This window comes from Mobula hypostoma, chromosome 1, assembly GCF_963921235.1.
Source record: "Mobula hypostoma chromosome 1, sMobHyp1.1, whole genome shotgun sequence".
Lineage (NCBI taxonomy): Eukaryota > Metazoa > Chordata > Chondrichthyes > Myliobatiformes > Myliobatidae > Mobula > Mobula hypostoma.
The window spans coordinates 203,394,349-203,413,644 of NC_086097.1; the positions used below are offsets into that span (position 1 = coordinate 203,394,349).

General features: G+C 40.3%; 1 protein-coding gene across 1 annotated transcript in view; it reads left to right on the top strand.

Moving 5' to 3' along the window:
* LOC134342966 (chloride channel protein C-like) overlaps nucleotides 1–18,985 on the top strand; it is a 90,802-nt gene extending 71,817 nt beyond the window's left edge. Inside the window, exons 14-17 of the mRNA XM_063041718.1 lie at nucleotides 1,746–1,925; nucleotides 8,813–8,906; nucleotides 13,498–13,590; nucleotides 15,603–18,985. Coding sequence (XP_062897788.1) covers nucleotides 1,746–1,925; nucleotides 8,813–8,906; nucleotides 13,498–13,590; nucleotides 15,603–15,809 — 574 coding nt within the window. The 3' untranslated portion in view covers nucleotides 15,810–18,985. The remainder of the gene's footprint in view (nucleotides 1–1,745; nucleotides 1,926–8,812; nucleotides 8,907–13,497; nucleotides 13,591–15,602) is intronic.
* Nucleotides 18,986–19,296: the final 311 nt, after the last annotated feature.

Below are 19,296 nucleotides of genomic sequence, written 5' to 3' on the forward strand. Positions count from 1 at the left end.
TTGATCACTTCTGCGCAGCATGATTTATGTTGCTTTCCATGGAAGGTCATTGCACATGGCTTATACTGTACTTTTCCTCCCTACTAGAATGCATTCATTAATTCATTTGGTTTTGACATTTATCTTTGATTGACAGTTTACGCCTGCCTTATTATTATAGTTCTGCTGACAAAATGCCATCATCAGCTTAGCTATCTACTAGGCACCTGACAAATGAGAGAAGGGCATGGTTGTAGTCTATCTGTTAGTCGGAAGGAAAGTGCATTTACCAATTCAGGAAACAGTTTTTGATATTTAAGTTAAAATGTAAACTTGATACAGGAAGAGGGATGAAAAGCTCTTAATCAGTATTTTATTTTGATTGTTCGACTCGATGCAAAACTGATAAGAAAATAAATAAATATGAACTTTCAACAAGGTTAAAACATATGCTGCCTGGCCTGCTGCGTTCCACCAGCATTTTGTGTGTGTTGCTTAAAACATATTTCTTGCTTTTTTGAAAATATGAAGAGTAAAAGTTTGTGATTAATGTAAAAATTGAAAAGGCATCTAAGAAGATATATATATGAAGCTTTTTCCCCACTTCAAGTATAGTTGCAAGTGTTTTAGATTTGGTTTGTGAATAATTTGTTTCTGAAGAAGATGGAAAATAGGAAGTAAATATAAAAGTTCAATTAAAGTCATCAGGATATTTGGTGAGAAGTGTTTACTCCTATGCATATTTGAGAGGAGCCAATTCATAAGAATCGGTAGAAATCCAGGGTCATATTGTTCTCATGATAATATTCTGTCTGTTAAAGAATTCCACTGTCCTGGTGGCTTTTGGTTCAGATGTTCTTTGACCACTTTTACTAACATACATTTTTCTTTAGGCTGACAGAGAAAATCAGATTCTTGGTTAATATATTGTACAGTGTATATTGCAGATGTGTTACACCTTTTTCTTCCAGTGCAAAACGTTTTGCCTTAAATAAAAATTAATTCTTACCTAAATCCTATTCACTTCTCTGATTTATCAAACTGGCAACAACACAACAATGAAATAAAATGATAATATAGTCTGCTATTAACAAATAATAAAAAATGTACAATATTCACACCTTTCCATTATCCTAGACAACATTGTTATATTTGGGCAAGTGCTCAGATTGTTGTAGTTATAAGTACAACTTTTATTTCCAGTCCCATTAGAATATACTATTAAAAATAATATAGGATCAGAAGCAAAATACAAAAGTTACAAAGTGCTTTTTCCAGCCCAGGATACTTCAAGTTTTCACTTTATAATGTGTCATTTTTACATTTATATATCAAGTCTGACTATTACCTTGGCACATATTACAATTACAGCTCAGTTTCAGTGATATGTGGATGGATAACTTGGAAATCTAGCTGCAAGTACTTGGCAGTTCAGTATAATTTGTGTGAATGCTACAAGTGTTGATTTTATGTAAAGGACTTTCAAAAGTATAATTGATCTTAGTTTAAGCCAACCTTTTTATTAAGTCCTAACGAAGGGTCTCGGCCTGAAACGTCGACTGCGCCTCTTCCTATAGATGCTGCTTGGCCTGCTGCGTTCACCAGCAACTTTGATGTGTGTTGCTTAGTTTAAGCCAAGCTAGGTTGCTGTTAAGCTGTTTTCAGTTTCAATTTTAAAGTTCCTTTTAATACACTGTAATAACCTGCAGTATGTGTGACTATGAAATAGCTTCAATATTGCCAGATGTTTTTCTTCAATTCTGCAGGCTAAATTTAGAGTTGTTTACAGCCAAAGACATCATGGAGCTTCAAGTAAAGGTCCTCCACCTGAAAGAAAAGGTGTCTGAACTGGCTGACCTTCTACTAGAGACAACCCATGGTGGATTTCCTGTGATTTATCGGCCGGCACATGCCCAGGAGGAAGTATTCATAGGAAATATCACCAGGTGAGTAGGCTTTTGTGTTAAAACCATGCCACATACTGCTAGGATAAACGTTCATGAAATGGTTTGACATTTTTTTGTTTTCAACAGTAAGGTACCACTAGCAGCTGGTGGTAGCAACTATCATGTCATGAGTGTTTCAAATCTAAATTTAAACCACAGTGCTTGGTAAAGCATGATTTCAATTTATCATACTGTCGTTATTCAAAGGAACTGATTGTACAAAATACCTGAAATATTAAACCAATGACTATAAATTAATAAAGTTTAAACAATTTTCAGGAAACAGTCATACGCAATGGGTTTGTAGCAATTGGAATGCATTATTAACAACTTACTTCACAGGACTCTAACTGTAGTATGCAATAATGTGTTCTCCTCATTGATATGTTTCAGGAGTCAGTAAATACTCCTTCAGGATTCCACAAACAAAAAAAACCCATATCTTATGGATGTGCAAATCAATGGAAATTAAATTCTGTTAATCCTAACCAATATTGTAATGCATCACTAATGTCCAATGTTATTTTTGTTAGGTTTGAAAATGTGTTGTAGGGCCTGGCATTCAACCAATTGGATCTGAATTGTAAAAAACAACCCAGCAATAAAAGTGAAAACAGCAAAACCATGTAATTACGACAATGGCCGCAAAATGTTTGATAATATATCTTTATTCTTGCATTTATGCTTGTTTCATTCCATGTTCAATTGTGGCAGAATAGATTAAGTCTACAGTCAAGACTTTACAGATATGTCTCATGATCCACAATCTGCCAACAATTTGTTTGCTTTTTTTAATGCTTCGTTGTTTTCTCTATTCATTGCTTTCTTTCCCTTTTCTTTTACTAATTTTAACTTAGAGGGGAGGAAATAAACCCTGCGGCAAGCATCTGTGAATCTCATCAGGATGTCTATAGAACAGTTTAGGGATAAATCTTTTCTTGAAAAGGAAAGATGCATGTTGATAACACACTGTTATATCATCAAGATGTCTCAAATGACCATCCGAGTAAATTCTTTTTTTTAAAGGTACTCTAGGGAAAACTGCAGACAGTGTGATTGTGGTTGTAACTAACATCAGCAAAAAGAGAGGCACTACTTAACAAGATGAAGTACAAGCCAGGGTCTCAACATGGGTCTTACTGCTCACATAATGTCACAGGATTTTATCAGCAGCCAGTCAAGTCTTCAGTTTCAGCTGAGGTCAAGGATACAAATGATAAATGGCACTGGATTAGGCCATTCAGCTAAACAAGTCTGTGCTGGCATTTTGTTTCTCTTGGTATTCCTCCCATCCTTCCTCAACCCAGTCAATTCTCTTTATTCTCTAACAGCACAATGATACACTGATAAATTTGCACTAAAGTGGACTTCTGTCTATTTTTGTTCTAATTGTGTTCTTTCTTGCAAAAACTGGGTATAATTTATGTCTGATTTCTGCTTTTTTTGTGAATGCTATTTATATATTGCCTGTGCTGCTGCTTCATGTGAGTTTTTCATTGCACCCTGTGTATAGTTTTTGCATATGACAATACATTCAACTCTGAACTTTTGAACTTCGGTTTGAAAGTGAATTTGTATTATTCATTTCAACTTCCTCTGGCAGAAAGTTCCATACTTTCACTAATCTTTGGTTAAAAAATTTTTTCTAAATTTCCTGCAGGAAGTTTTGGTGACTATCTTGTAATTACGATCTATCCTCCAAGTGGTAACTTCCCCTTTTGATATGCTCTGTGAAAATCTTTATAATTTTAAAGGCATGTATTAAGTCATCATTTAGCTTTCTTTTCCATGAAGAAAGAGACCCAATCTGATCAACCTTTTGAGCTGTATATATATGTTCACATATCTGTTACTAGCTTTGTAATTCTTCTCTGCACTTCCTCTTCTGCCTGTACATCTTTCTATGTTTCTATGTACTTGATGTTGCACTCTAAGAAGCATATGATACTTCACAAATCAACCAAATGATTCCAATGGCATGGAAACCACAACGATTGGAGCTGATGGATTTGTTGCAGCCTTTGTCCACCTTCACAGACATTGAGTTCAAAGTAACTTCATCCGCCTGTTCCACCGTTGAGGTCTTGGTTGGATTGTTCTTTGTCAGGGACCTCACCCTCGACCTTACCGCCATGGGTGACCCTACCAGGAGCATAGCTCCAGACGGCATCGCTCCCGGGATCTCAGAGTAGGTTACATGGTCGGCACAACATTGTGGACTGAAGGGCCTGTAATATGCTGTAAATTTCTATGTTCTATAATACCATGGGCTTATCTTGCTAAGCACCCTCGTCTGGCACTTTGTCAAAGGAAATTTTGAGTGACATCATTATAATTTGGCATGAGCAATGAGTCAAAAACAGATGTGCAATGTGAACAGTACGCTATGATGTCATATCATAACTTCTATCATTTCAGCTGAAGATGGACGGCATATATTTCAAGCTTTTGTTTTGTTTTATAATTACTTCCTGTTTTATGGTCCCATCTATTGGAGCATAAGGCTGGAACTCAGTGGCATAATAGAGAATGAAACTATCTGCAGAACTATATTTTCATGGACCAATTATCCAAAAAGCTTCAAGGGAATTAACAATTAATAATTATTAATTTGCAAATTAGATAAATCTCTGCACGGCATTTTGTTATATTCTGCTCAAATGCTGGCTAGATATTCTGTGAGGATACGGAGATGGGTAGGGAAAGGATAAGGATGGCAGCAGTGATAGGGGACTCTATAGTTAGGGGGTCAGATAGGCAATTCTGTGGACGCAGGAGAGAAACGCAGATGGTAGTTTGCCTTCCAGCTGCCAGGGCCGGGATGCTTCTGATTGCATCCATGATATCTTGAAGTGGGAAGGAGAATAGCCAGAGATCGTGGTACATATTGGTACCAACGGCATAGGTAGGAAAAGGGAGGAGGTCCTGAAAAAAGACTATAGCGAGTTAGGAAAGAAATTGAGAAGCAGGACCTCAAAGGTAGTAATCTCCGGATTATTGCCTGTGCCCTGTGACAGTGAGTATAGGAATAGAATGAAGTGGAGGATAAATGCGTGGCTGAGGGATTGGAGCAGGGGGTAGGGATTCAGATCTCTGGACCATTGGGACCTCTTTTGGTGCAGGTGTGACCTGTACAAAAAGGATGGGTTGCACTTGAATCTGAGGGGGACCAATATCTTGGCAGGAAAGTTTGCTGAGGCTATTGGGGAAAGTTTAAACTAGAAATGCTAGGGGGTGGGAACCAAACTGAAGTGATGGAGGAAAGGGAGGTTGGGTCACAAATAGAGAAAGTTTGGAAACAGTGCAAAAGGGAGGATAGGCAGGTGATAGAGAAGGGATGCACTCAGTCCGATGATTTGAGATGTGTCTACTTTAATGCGAGGAGTATCATGAATAAAACGGATAAGCTTAGAGCGTGGATCAGCACTTGGAGCAATGATGTTGTGGCCATTACAGAGACTTGGATGGTGCAGGGGCAGGAAAGGCTACTTCAAGTGCCAGGCTTTAGGTGTTTCAGAAAGGACAGGGAGGGAGGCAAAAGAGGTGGGGGTGTGGCACTGTTGATCAGAGATAGTGTCACGGCTGCAGGAAAGGAGAAAGTCATAGAGGGGTTGTCTACGGAGTCTCTGTGGGTGGAAGTTAGGAATAGGAAGGGGTCAATAACTACTGGGTGTTTTTTATAGACAACCCAATAGTAACAGGGACATCGAGGAGCAGATAGGGAGACAGATTCTGGAAAGGAGTAATAATAACAGGGTTGTTGTGGCGGGAGATTTGTGGAAACCATAGAAAGTGTGCAGAGGAGATTTACAAGGATGTTGCTGGATTGGGGAGCTTGCCTTATGAGAATAGGTTGAGTGAACTCAGCCTTTTCTCCTTGGAGCGACAGAGGCTGAGAGATGACTTGATAGAGGTGTACAAGATAATGAGAGGCATTGATCATGTGGATAGTCAGAGGCTTTTCCCCAGGGCTGAAATGGCTAGCATGAGAGGGCATAGTTTTAAGGTGCTTGGAAGTAAGTACAGAGGAGATGTCAGGGGTAAATTTTTTACGCAGAGAGTGCTGAGTGCATGGAATGGGCTGCTGGCGACGGTGGTGGAGGTGGAAACGATAGGGTCTTTTAAGAGAATCCTGGATGGGTACATAGAGCTTAGAAAAATAGAGGGCTATGGGTAAAGCCTAGGTAGTTCTAAGGTAGGGACATGTTTGGCACAGCTTTGTGGGCTGAAGGGCCTGTATTGTGCTGTATGTTTTCTATGTTTCTATGTTTTTCTGTTTTTCTACGTTTCTATGACCATAAGAGTAGAATTAGGCCATTTGGCCCATTGAGTCTGCTTTACATTCCATCGTAGCTGATCGCGGATCCCACTCAATCCCAAACACCTGCCTTCTCGCCATATCCTTTGATGCCTCCTGCCTGTCAGCCATTCCTCTATCCATGCCAGTATCTTTCCTGTACTGCCAAAGGATTTTATCTTGTTAAGTAGCCTCATGTGTAGCACCTTATCAAATGCCTTCTGAAAATCCAATTAACTGAGACCCACTGCCTCTCCTTTGTCCACCCTGATTGTTACTTCCTTGAAGAACTCTAACAGATTTGTCAGGCAAGGTTTCCCTTTACAGAAACCATGCCAACTTTGATTTATTTTATCATTAGTCTCCAAGTACCTCAAAATCTCATCCTTAATAATAGACTCCTGCACTTTCCCATCCACTGAGGTTAGGCTAACTGGCCTATAATTTCCTTTCTTTTGCCTTCCTCCTTTCTTAAAGAGTAGAGTGACATTCACAATTTTCCAGCCCTCTAGGACCATGCCAGAATCAAGTGGTTCTTGAAAGATCATGACCAATGCATCTGTTATCTCCTCAGCATTCTCTCTCAGGACTCTAGGATGTAGTCCATCTGGTCCAGGTGACTTATCCACCTGAGGACCTTTGAGTTTGCCCAGTACTTTTTCCTTTGTAATACCAATGGCACTCACTCCTTTTCTCTGACACTCACAGACCTCTGGCACACTGCTAGTGTCTTCCACAGTGAAGACAGATATAAAGTACACTGACAGAGTGATCAGCAGCACTGGGGCTCCACAGGGGACTGTCTTGTCTCCCTTTCTCTTCACCATTTACACCTCGGACTTCAACTACTGCACAGAGTCTTGTCATCTTCAGAAGTTTTCTGATGACTCTGCCATTGTTGGATGCATCAGCAAAGGAGATGAGGCTGAGTACAGGGCTACAGTAGGAAACTTTGTCACATGGTGTGAGCAGAATTATCTGCAGCTTAATGTGAAAAAGACTAAGGAGCTGGTGGTAGACCTGAGGAGGGCTAAGGCACCGGTGACCCCTGTTTCCATCCAGGGGGTCAGTGTGGACATGGTGGAGGATTACAAATACTTGGGGATACGAATTGACAATAAACTGGACTGATCAAAGAACACTGAGGCTGTCTACAAGAAGGGTCAGAGCCGTCTCTATTTCCTGAGGAGACTGAGGTCCTTTAACATCTGTTGGACGATGCTGAGGATGTTCTTCGAGTCTGCGGTGGCCAGTGCTACCATGTTTGCTGTTGTGTGCTGGGGCAGCAGGCTGAGGGTAGCAGACACCAACAGAATCAACAAACTCATTCGTAAGGCCAGTGATGTTGTGGGGATGGAACTGGACTCTCTGATGGTGGTGTCTGAAAAGAGGATGCTGTCCAAGTTGCATGCCATCTTGGACAATGTCTCCCATCCACTACATAATGTACTGGTTGGGCACAGGAGTACGTTCAACCAGGGACTCATTCCACCGAGATACAACATAGAGCGTCATAGGAAGTCATTCCTGCCTGTGGCCATCAAACTTTACAACTCTTCCCTTGGAGGGTCAGACACCCTGAGCCAATAGGCTGGTCCTGGACTTACTTCCTGGCATAATTTACATATTACTGTTTAACTATTTATGGTTTTATTACTATTTATTATTTATGGTGCAACTGTAACGAAAACCAATTTCCCTCGGGATCAATAAAGTATGACTATGACTATGACTATGACTAAGTTCATCTGCCATTTCTTTGTCCCCTATTACTACCTCACCAGTATCATTTTCCGGTGGTCCAATATCAACTCTCAGGAAAGGGATCAAGGGGCATAAACCAGTTAAGTAATTGAGTGAGATGGCATATTATGATGAAAAGTGAAATTATGTGTTTTCGTGGAATATTGGAAGGATGTGACTTTTTTTTTACGAAGTAAGTAGATATTGATATTCAAAATAAATTGGGGGCCTATACACAGATCAGAACGATTAAAGGGAAACAGCTAAAAGCAGATTGGGTGGGTATGGGGTAAGTGTTAGGAAGTCTTGATACAGTTATGACTGGCACTGTTAGGAATGAGCCTGGGAGTACTGTGTACAATTTTAGCTTTGCGTTCTATGGGAAACTAAGCTTTTCTAGGAAGGAGTAAAATAATTATTTACAAGATTGATTCCTGGAATAGGGGAACAGTTCCATGAGCAGTGATAGATTTAGGCTAACCCTTTGCTCTTTGGAGTTATGATGAGTAAGAGATATTTTTAAAAGGCTCGACAGGATAGAGGCTCCTTCCTCTGGTTGGATATAAACATTGCCTCAGGATAAGAGTTGGTACTTTAGGACTGAGATTGGTAGCCATTTCTCTATTCACGGTGTTGTGTATCTCTGGAATTTTCTACCCAGGGGATTGTGGCTACCCCATTCCCTGCACACTGTCCATTAACCCAGCCTCCCAGATGTGGAAGGTTGAATGAGTTGCTGCTTTGTGTTTAACAGGTATCTGACAAAGTAGAGTAAATAGCAGGTAGGCCTCGTACATAGCATCCTGTTTGGTGTTCTTATTTGTGCTCTTACCTGTTTTGGAACTAGGCTGGAACTCTACAGAATCTTGGAAAATGAGGAACTTTTTGAAACACAGAACAAAGAGAACTATGACCAACATGCTCAGCTGAGTTACCATGAGGTGAGAATTACTGGAGGAACTTGTATGTTGATAATTGTCTATGCAAGGTGGCTTGGGACCTCACCCCGGAACCCACACACATGGGCAAAAGTAAAATATTCTCAAAAATTCTTCAGATGCACAGTTTCTTGTCTAGATCTCGCTGAGGATTGTTTTTGCAGATTCAGGTTTTCAAAGACGCTCATGATGGAGATAAGTGAGGGAAGGATTTTGTTATGCATTGGTTCTGGGACTGCTTTACTAATGAGATCAAGTTCATGTGGAGTGTCATCCTTATCACTACAGGATAATTTGAAGTGGCCACAGCAGATCTCTCAATGTTTCCCAAGTTGTTGCTCATTACTCAAGTGGGATTGCTTTCTCTGCTTTGTTTTAGCAAGAGCGGGTCACTTCTTGAACAGTGGAATATGCAAGATTTGTCAGCTTCCAACGAGTGCAGCTAGAAATTAATTGAACTTACTTGTCATAACAGCTCTGCTCAGTAATCCTGACCTTTTCACCAGCAGCGAAGGCTCTCGCTCAATAAACGTACAGTCACGGTGGACCGTCAGAAGCTTGATGCGAATGGTCAGTGCAATGTACTCTGGGGAAAGGAAACAGGTTTAGGGGAGTGAGGGTTGCCAGATATTCTCAGAGGTCATTACTGCTTGGCTGCATGGATTTATGGGGCAAAGATTGGCCCCTCAATATTTTTAGCATTTTAGAGATATCTTGATCAAATGGGTGAGTGGTCCAAGGAATGGCAAATGGAGTCTAATTCAGGTAAGTGCAAGATGATGGAATTTGTGAAGACAAATCAGGGTTGTGGAGCCAATGGTAAGGCCCTGGGATTGAATATGGCAGTACAGAGGGACCTAGGAGTACAAATATTCAGTACCCTGAGAGGGGTATTACAGTTAGACAGGGAGGTGAAGAAGACTCTGACAAGCTAGCCTTCATTCGTCAGGGCAGTGAGTATTGAAGCTGGGATGTTATAATGCAGTTGTATAAGATGTTGGTGAGGCTGGATTTGGAAAGTTATGTTCAGTTTTGCTCACCATGTCATACAAAAGATACCATCAATCTGGAAAGAATGCAGAGGAGATTTACAAGGAGTTGCTTGGATTTGTGGGTATAGGTCTAAGGTGAGGGGTGAGTGGTTTACTAGGAACCTGAGGGGCAATGAATTGTTTACTTTCTCACCTGCACTTGACCTGTCACTTAGCAGTCCTGCTTGGGGAGTTTACAACCCAATGGTCTGAATACAGAATTTTCTAAGTTCAAGGTAACACTCACACCAATATGTTACACTTAAACACACATACATGCATGCACGCACACACACACACACACACACACACACACACACACACAAACACATACTCATCTATCCACTTAATTTTTTTCTCCCTTTATTTAGTCTTGCCATCTGCTCACCATCTGGTTTCACCCATCACCTACCAGACTCTGAAGCAACCCCCCCCCACCACCATTTACTGCTACATACTGACGATTTTCCCCTTTCCTTCTCAGTCCTAATGCAGGGTTTTAACCCGCAATGTTGACTAACATCTTTTGCCTCCACAAATGCTGCTTGCTGAATTAATGATACAGCAGGAGCAGTTTGCTGATGTTCAGTGTCTCTATCGGAGTGAACAGAGCACTGGTCACAGACAGCCTCCCCATCCGCTGAGATTGGTAATTTGGTCATGACTAGCATCTCATTGCTCCATGATGACCGAAGTCTGCTGTGATATGGCTTCTCTCTGTGCCACAGGGATGTCCAGCTGCTCCCTAGGGGCATATTACAGGTATGCTTGAAAGGCTTCCATGTGATAAAGTCTACCAAAAGTAGAAATGAGGCCAAGACCATATCAGCTATGCCCTTCACGAATGGCCCTTCACGAATGGTGGCTTTGATCTCTTTTATTCTCAAAGTTCAAAAGCTTTATAGTTCAAAGTATGTACATGTTACCATATACTACCTCGAGATTAATTTTCTTGCAGGCATTTATAGGAAAGTAAAGAAATACAATAAAATTCATACATAAGCAAAGACTGGCAAACAAAGTGCAAAGAAGACAAAAATGAGAACATGATTTGTAAAGAGTCTTGAAAGAGAGTCTGTGGGTCATAGGATCAGTTCAGATTAGTGGTGAGTGAAATTATCCATGCCAGTTCAGCAGTCTGATGGTTGTAGGGTAATAACTATTCCTGAGGCTGGTGGTGTGGGACCTAATGCTTCCTTACCTCCTGCCTGATGTTTGTAGCAAGAAGAGAGCATTGTCTGAATGATAGGGCTCTTTGATGATGGATTCTGCTTTCTTGTCATTGCCCTGACACAGTGGTGTCAAGAAAACAATCTCTCCTTCAACGTCACAAAAACAATGTGCACTACAGGAGGAACGGACACAGGCTAGCCCCTATTGATATCAATGGGTCTGGGGTTGAGAGGGTGAACTGCTTTAAATTCCTCAGCATACACATCACATTCTGCAGTATGGTCTGTACATACTGGCTGTGTGGTGTAAAAAGCACAACAGCATCTCTTTCACCTCAGGCGGTTGAAGAAGTTTGGCATGAGTTCCCAAATCCTAAAGACTTTCTACAGGGGCACAATTAACAGCATCCTGACTGGCTGTATTACTGGTATGGGAACTGTACTTCCCTCAATTGCAGCGCTCTGCAGACAGCCCAGCGCATCTGTAGATGTGAACTTCCCACTATTCAGGACATTTATAGTGACAGGTGCATAACAAGGGCCTGAAGGGTCTTTGGGGACCCGAGTCACCCCAACCACAAACTGTTCCAAGTGCTACCATCTGGGGAAAGGTACTGCAGCATAAAAGCCAGGACCAACAGGGTCCGGGACAGCTTCTTCCACCAGGCCATCAGAATGATTAATTCACACTGATACAATTGAATTTTTATGCTATATTGGCTGTCCTGTTGTACATACTATTTATTACAAATTACCATAAATTACACATTGCACATTTAGACAGAGATGTAACATAAAGATTTTTACTCCTCATGTACGTGAAGGATGTAAGAAATAAAGTTAATTCAATTAAATATACTCGATACTGGAGAGAGTGATGGACTGGGTGGTATCCAGCACTTTCTGATGTCTTTTCTGTTCCTGGGCTTTGGTGTTTCCATACTAGGCCTTGATACAACCAGTTAGGATACTCTCCTCTGTGCATCTATAGAAGTTTGTTGAAGTTTTATTGACATGCTGAATCTTCACAAATTTGTAAGAAAGTAAAGGTTCTGTTCTTTGCGATGGTATTAACATACTGGTCCCATTATAGATCCTCTGATAAGTTAACACCAAGGAAATTAAAGCTACTGACACTCTCCACCTCCAATCCCCTAAAGAGGACTGGCTCATAGACTTCTGGCTTCTTCCACTTGTTGTCGATATCAGCTCTTTAGTTTTGCTGATATTGAGTGAGAGGTTGTTTTCAGCCCATTTTCCAATTTGGTCCAGATCCTGGGGCAAACGTTGATAGCCTTCCTTGTTGTCCACTATGTGTCCAATCTTGGTGTCATCCGCAGATTTGCTGAACCAGTTTACCACATTATTACATTACTACTTTAGTTATTTAAATGTCTACAAATATTTATTTTTTAATTTTATATTTTTTAATAAAATAGTTTTGTAATTTAACATTGTGATACATTTTAAACATATACTAGAACTGCAAATGAAACAAATTAAAACCAGAGATAAGCACAAACTGGAACCTACTGGTCAGACCAACTAGCATTATAATTATTTTATTACAATCATTTTCTTCCAGCTCACCACACTGACTTTTGCCCATGAGTATCACTCCTGATACGTGCAATAAAAGCACTTCCATAAAGAAACACAGCAAACTTTCCATACATCTTGGGTGGCCTTATAAGAAAAACGGAACTGAACAAGATAGATAGGAGGTCAAACAATGCAGTTTTCCTCTTCTCTGCACTGGATATACACCTGCACTGTCAGGGAATACCAGTTCTGCTCCATTTTTAGTAACACAATCAACTGAGATATTCAAAACTTGATGAAAGTATATTTGGGAAGCCAGCTTACCTATGATTTTAACTGTTGCTCAATGGGCTGTATAGATATGTTCCCAGTATCTTATAGTCTTTTCTTAATCCTACATGATCATTGACTAGTAATAAAAAGCTAACATTGATCATTTTTGTGAGAGCTGAAAAAACGAGAACTTGTTCCATAAATATTTCTCATCCAAACAGTGGAGCAAATTAATGGACAGTCCTGTTCTACTTTAAGTCCAAGCAGAATGTTCTTTTTGATCTTCTCAAGAGATCCAGTAGAATTTTTCTTTAATTCAAAAATAGACAAAATAAATTGAAAGGCCAGGATGTTTCACAGAACTGTTCCTAATCTGCCAATATTAATTCATGGAAGCATGTCAGAAAGTTCTCTTGCACTTGCAAATAGAGTTTGGACCATACTTCTGGTGAGGCAATATAATGTAAGTGGAGTAGGAAAAATCTCAGTCAATATTTTACTGATCAGCTCTTTGCTAAATTTGCACTTATAATCCAGATATGCTACTATTCTGTCTTTTACCCAATTTCTTGATAGATTTCTATCAAGTTGCAAAATATGACAAAGATAAATCTGCTCCTGAACATGTACAGAACTGACAACCGATATAAGGACTACTATATCAACTTGGTAAGCAGGTTATGCAAAAAGCTGAATAAATTCTCTTGAATTAAGGGTGGGCTTATTAGACTTATCACTCAGAACCTTTAGAGTTCTTATTAAAAATTCTTCTGAAAATAGCTTGATTGTAAATGATTAATTCTTCACACAGATCAATTGTGCATGGTTTGTATAATTACAAATGATAACAGCAATGGACAGACAAGATATATAATCTTTACACTGAGTGACTTGATGGTATTCTCATTTAAGAGAAACTACTTGAATTTGATCATTTGGAGCAGATGATGGTGAAAGATAATGATATTTTAGAGGGTATTTTGTCTTCATAATCTGTCAATGTGGAGCACAGATGTCCTTTAGCTCTACAAGTTCATGTCCTAGTTCATGTTTCAATGCCTTCATTGACACCTTCCTCACTGAATTAGAGTCGTAGAAAAGTACAGCACAGATACAGGTCCTCTGACCCATCTAGTCCATGCTGAAACATTTAACCTGCCTGCTCCCATTGACCTGCACCGGGACCTTTGCCCTCCATACCTCTGTCACTCATGTACCCATCTCTTAAATGTTGAAATCGAGCTTGCATGTACCACTTATGCTAGCTCTCATTCCACACTCTCACGACCTCTGAATGAAGAAGTTTCCCCTCATGTTCCCTTAACTTTTCACCTTTCGCTCTTAACCCATGATCTATAGTTGTAGTCCCACCCAACCTCAGTGGAAAAAGCCTGCTTGCCTGTACCCAATCTGTACCCCTTGTAATTTGTATACCTCTATCAAATCTCTTCTATGTTCCAAGAAATAAAATCTTACCCTATTCAATCTTCCCTTATAACTCAGGTCTCCCAGACCCAGTAACATCCTTGTAAATGTTATCTCTTTAAACCTTATTTACATCTTTCCTGCAGGTAGCTGACCAGAACTGCACATGGTACACTAAATTAGGCCTCACCAATGTCTTATACAACCTCAACATAACATCCCATCTCCTGTACTCAGTAATTTGATTTATGAAGGCCAATGTGCCAAAAGCTTTCTTTATGACCCTATTTACCTGTGATGTCATTTTCAATGAATTATGGACCTGTATTCCCAGGTCCCTTTGTCCTACTGCGCTCCTCGGTGCTCTATCATTCACCGGGTAAGGCCTACCCTGGCTGGTTCTACTAAAGTACAATAGCTTGCACTTAAGTTCAATCTGCCACTTTTCCAGCTGGTCCAGATCCTGCTGCATGCCATGCACTATCCACTGCATCCCCAATCTTGGTGTCATCTGCAAGTTTACTGATCCAGTTAACCACATTGTCATTCAGATCATTGATATAAATGACAAACAACAATGGACCCAGTATGGATCCCTGCAGTACTCCACTAGGCACAGGCCTCCAGTCAGAGAGGTAACCATCTACTGCAATTCTCTGGCTTCTACCACAACTCTAATATCTTAATGTACTATATCACTTTGAATACCGAGTGACCGAACCTTCTTGTGGGACCTTGTCAAAGGCTGTACTTAAATAAACGTAGACAACATTCACTACCTTACTTTCATCAACTTCCTTAGTAACTTCCTTGAAAAACTCAATAAGAATGGTTAGACATGACCTACCATACACAAAGCCATGCTGACTATCTAATCAGTCCTTGAATTGCATCAGCTTGCCATTTAATTCCTTGAGTACATCTATTCACACATACCATATCATAACTCTACATTCTAACCACTTTCTGGGTGTAGATTTTTCTCTTGAATTTCTAGTTCATGTGTTCGTGACTGTTTGGTAAGTATGAATGAAATTTCTTCATGTTTCATTATTTTTTCTTGACTGGAATTTTATTTTATGTGCAGTTATTTGGGTATTAAGCTAAAAATGTTAAGCCAAGTTTTAAGAATGTTATTTGCAATTACAGATGATTCCAATCAATTACCCTGACATCTGTGTTAACTTGATGACACTCCTCTTGTTGATTAAAGCAAAAAGTGAAATCTCCTCTTCTCTTTTGTTTGTTGCCTACAGAAACCATACATCAACCAGTCAGCCATGACTGTCCATGCTAATTTTTCCCTTCAACGCACTTATATCATTTTTCGAACATTAGGACTTCGCCACTTGACTGTTGTTGACTTGCAAAATCGTGTTCTTGGCATCATTACACGGAAAGATCTAATGGGATTCCGAATTGAGGAGAAACTGTTGGAATCTAAGAAGTTGGAGAGTTTATGAAAGATAAAACTTATGATGGAAATTTTCACTTAATACTCGCTTGAAGTAGGGAAGTTGGCAACTGTTTCTGAGAGACACTTGACCATTCCTATCTTTCACCTTCTATTCACCTTTATTTACAGACTCAGTCAGCCTGCCACAACTTTTTAGAACAAATATTTTATTTCACTTGGGGAGAGTAGCATTGAAGCGTTTGCCATAGCATGTAATGTCTCTTTACCACACTTTAAAAAAATTACTATTGATTTTTTGTTTGTTCGTCAGTGGTGAAGGATAGTAATTAGCAACCATCACCTGAAGTGCAGTTGCTCACATCTTAGAATCATAGCTATAGAACACTACAGCACAGAAACAGGTGCTTCAGCCAATCTAGTCCATGCTGAACCATTAATCTGCCTAGTTCCATGCACTGCACCTGGAACATAGCCCTCCATATCCAACTTTCTCTTAAATGTTGAAATCAAACCTGCATCCACTGCTTGCACCGGTAACTCGTTCTACAATTTAACCACCCTCTAAGTGAAGAACTTTCCCTTCAGGTTCCCCTTAAACTGTTTTACTTTTCACCCTTAACCCATGACTTGTAGTTGTAGTCTCATCCACCCTCAGTAGAAAAATGCCTGCTGCATTTACCCTATCTATATCCCTCATAATTTTGTATACTTCTGATCAAATCTTCCCTCAGACTTTCTCTGTCACTCATGTCTTCAACTCCCAGCAACATCATTGTAAATTTCCTCTGCAGCCTTTCAACCTAATTTACATCCTTCCAGAAGGTAGGTGACCAAAACTGCACACAATGCTCCAAATTAGGCCTCATGAATGTCTTGTACAATATCAATATAATATCACAACTCCTGTACTCAATACATTGATTTATGAAAGTCAATGTGCCAAAAACTTTCTTTACGAGCCAATCAACTTGTGAAGTCACTAACAAGGAATTACAATCCTGTATTCCCATATCACTCTGTTCTATCACACTCCTCAGTGTCCTACAACTCACCATGTAAGACCTAGCTTGGTTGGTCCTCCCCAAATGCAACAACTCATACTAGTCTGCATTAAATCCCATCTGCCATTTTTCAGACCATTTTTCCAGCTAGTCCAGGTCCTGCTTCAAACTTTGATAGTCTTCTTCACTGGGCACTACACTCCTGGTCTTGGTGCCATCCACAAATTTGCAGATCCAGTTTACCACATTATCATACAGATTGTTGATATAGATGACAAACAACAATGGATACAGCACTGATTCCTGTGGCATGCCACTAGTCACAGGCCTCCAGTCAGAGAGACAACCACTTACTACCACTCTCTGGATTCTTCCACAAAGCCGATGTCTGATACAATTTACTAGCTTATAATGAATACCAAGTGACTGAAACTCCTTGACCAACCTCCCATGCGGACCTTGTCAAAGACAATTTCCATCGCCTTGCCTTCATCAACTTTCCTGGTAACTTCCTTGAAAAACCCTTTTAAGTTTCATTATACACGACCTACCATGCACAAAGCTATGTTGACTATTCCTAAGTCCCTGTCTATCCAAATACTTATATATCCAGTCCCTTAGAGTAGCAGCCAATACCTTTCTCACTACTGATGTCAGGCTCATTTGCACCTCTAAATCCTGCGGACTATTGCGTGGTCTATGTTATAATCCCATTAATGTGGTCATACATTTCATATTCCTCAGTTCTACGCATAAGTCCTCACTAGACGAGCTCTCCAGTCTATCCTAACTGAGCAGTGCAATGACATTTTTTCTGGCTAGAAATGCCACCCCTCCCCCTTTTATCCCTCCTGCTCCGTCACATGTAAAACAGTGGAAACTCAGAACACTGAGCTGCCATTCCTGCCCCTCTTCAAACTAAGTCTTTACAATGTCATAATTCCATGTGTTGATCCATGCCCTTAGCTCAGCCACCTTTCCTACAGTTGTCCTGGCATTGAATTATATGCAGCTCAGAACATTAGCCCCACCATGCTCAACCTTTCATTTCCTGACTTTGTATCTAGGCTTAACAGCATCTTTCTCCACAACCACTCCACCACCTGTTATGGCACTTTGGTTCCTATCCCCCCAGCAACTTCAGTTTAAACCACCTCCCCGTGCAGCATTCGCGAACCTTCCTGCTGGGATATTAGTCCTCTCCAGTTCAGGTGCAACCTCCTCTTACACAAATCCCACCTTCATTAGAAGAGAGCCCAGTGATCCAAAAATCTGAAGCCTCCCTACTTCACCATCTCCTCAGCTATGTGTTAAACTGTATGATCTTCACACTTCTGTCTTCACTTGACCGTGGTACTGGTAGTAATCCTGAGATCACAACCCTAGAGGTCCTGTCCTTCAACTTAGCACCTCACTCCCTGAATTCACTTTGCAGGACCTTGTCATTGCTCCTACCCATGTCATTGGTACCGACATGGGCCACAAGCTTTGGCTGCTCACCTACTTGAGGACTTGATTTGAGATGTCCTGGACCCTGGCACCCAGGAGGCAACATACCATCCTGGAATCTTGTTATTGTCCACAGAACTTCCTGTCTGTTCCCCAACCAACAAATCTCCTATCATTACAGCTCGACTTTTCTCCCTCCCTTCCCTTCTGATTCACTGAGCCAGACTCCGTGTGACCACTGTGCCTTTCCTTTGCTAGGTTATGCCCCCATCCTCAACAATATCCAAAGTGGTATACCTGTTATTGAGTGGAATGGGACGGGGTACACTGCGCTGGCTGTCCATTCCCTTTCCCCTCCCTGATGGTCACCCAGTTACCTGTGTTCAGCACCTTGGGTGTAACTACCTCTCTAAATGTCCTGTCTATCAACCTCTCAAGCCTCCTGAATGATCTAGAGTTCATTCAGTTGATGCTCCAACTCCTTAATGCAGTCTATTAGAAGCTGCAGCTGGATGTTTGCAGGTGAAGACTTCTGGGACACTGGAGGTCTCCTGCTTTCTCACATCCTACAAGAGGAGCATCCTAATCTCCTGCCTGGCATCCCCACTGCTTTAACTGTCCAATAAAAAAGAAAGAAAGAATAAACCATGAAAAAAATCTGCCTACAATCTATCTTAGAACTTCCCAGTTTGACTGTAGTAAGTTACTACTTTTGTTGATGAATTAAACAGTGATCAGATATAGATTAATAATAAATATTAATGTTTTTAATGGTATCATTTGAACAATGATGTCTGTTTGCTTTTCTCAGAATTTCTTTAACTGAGATAGTAATCAATAGACCTTCAATACAAGAACTAACATTAAATAGGAAATGTTGCCTTGCGTTGCAGTAAAGGGTAAAGGATAATTTGATAGTCTTAATTTTAGTGGATTTTTCAAATAAAACTTTTATCTTCATTTACAAGTGGCAAATCAATTATGAATATTAGTAACTCTATTGATTCAATGTTTATTGTCATACCTATGCTCTTTTATTATGTTGTGAAGTGTTGAACAAGCTTACAAAGAGTAAAGTTCCAA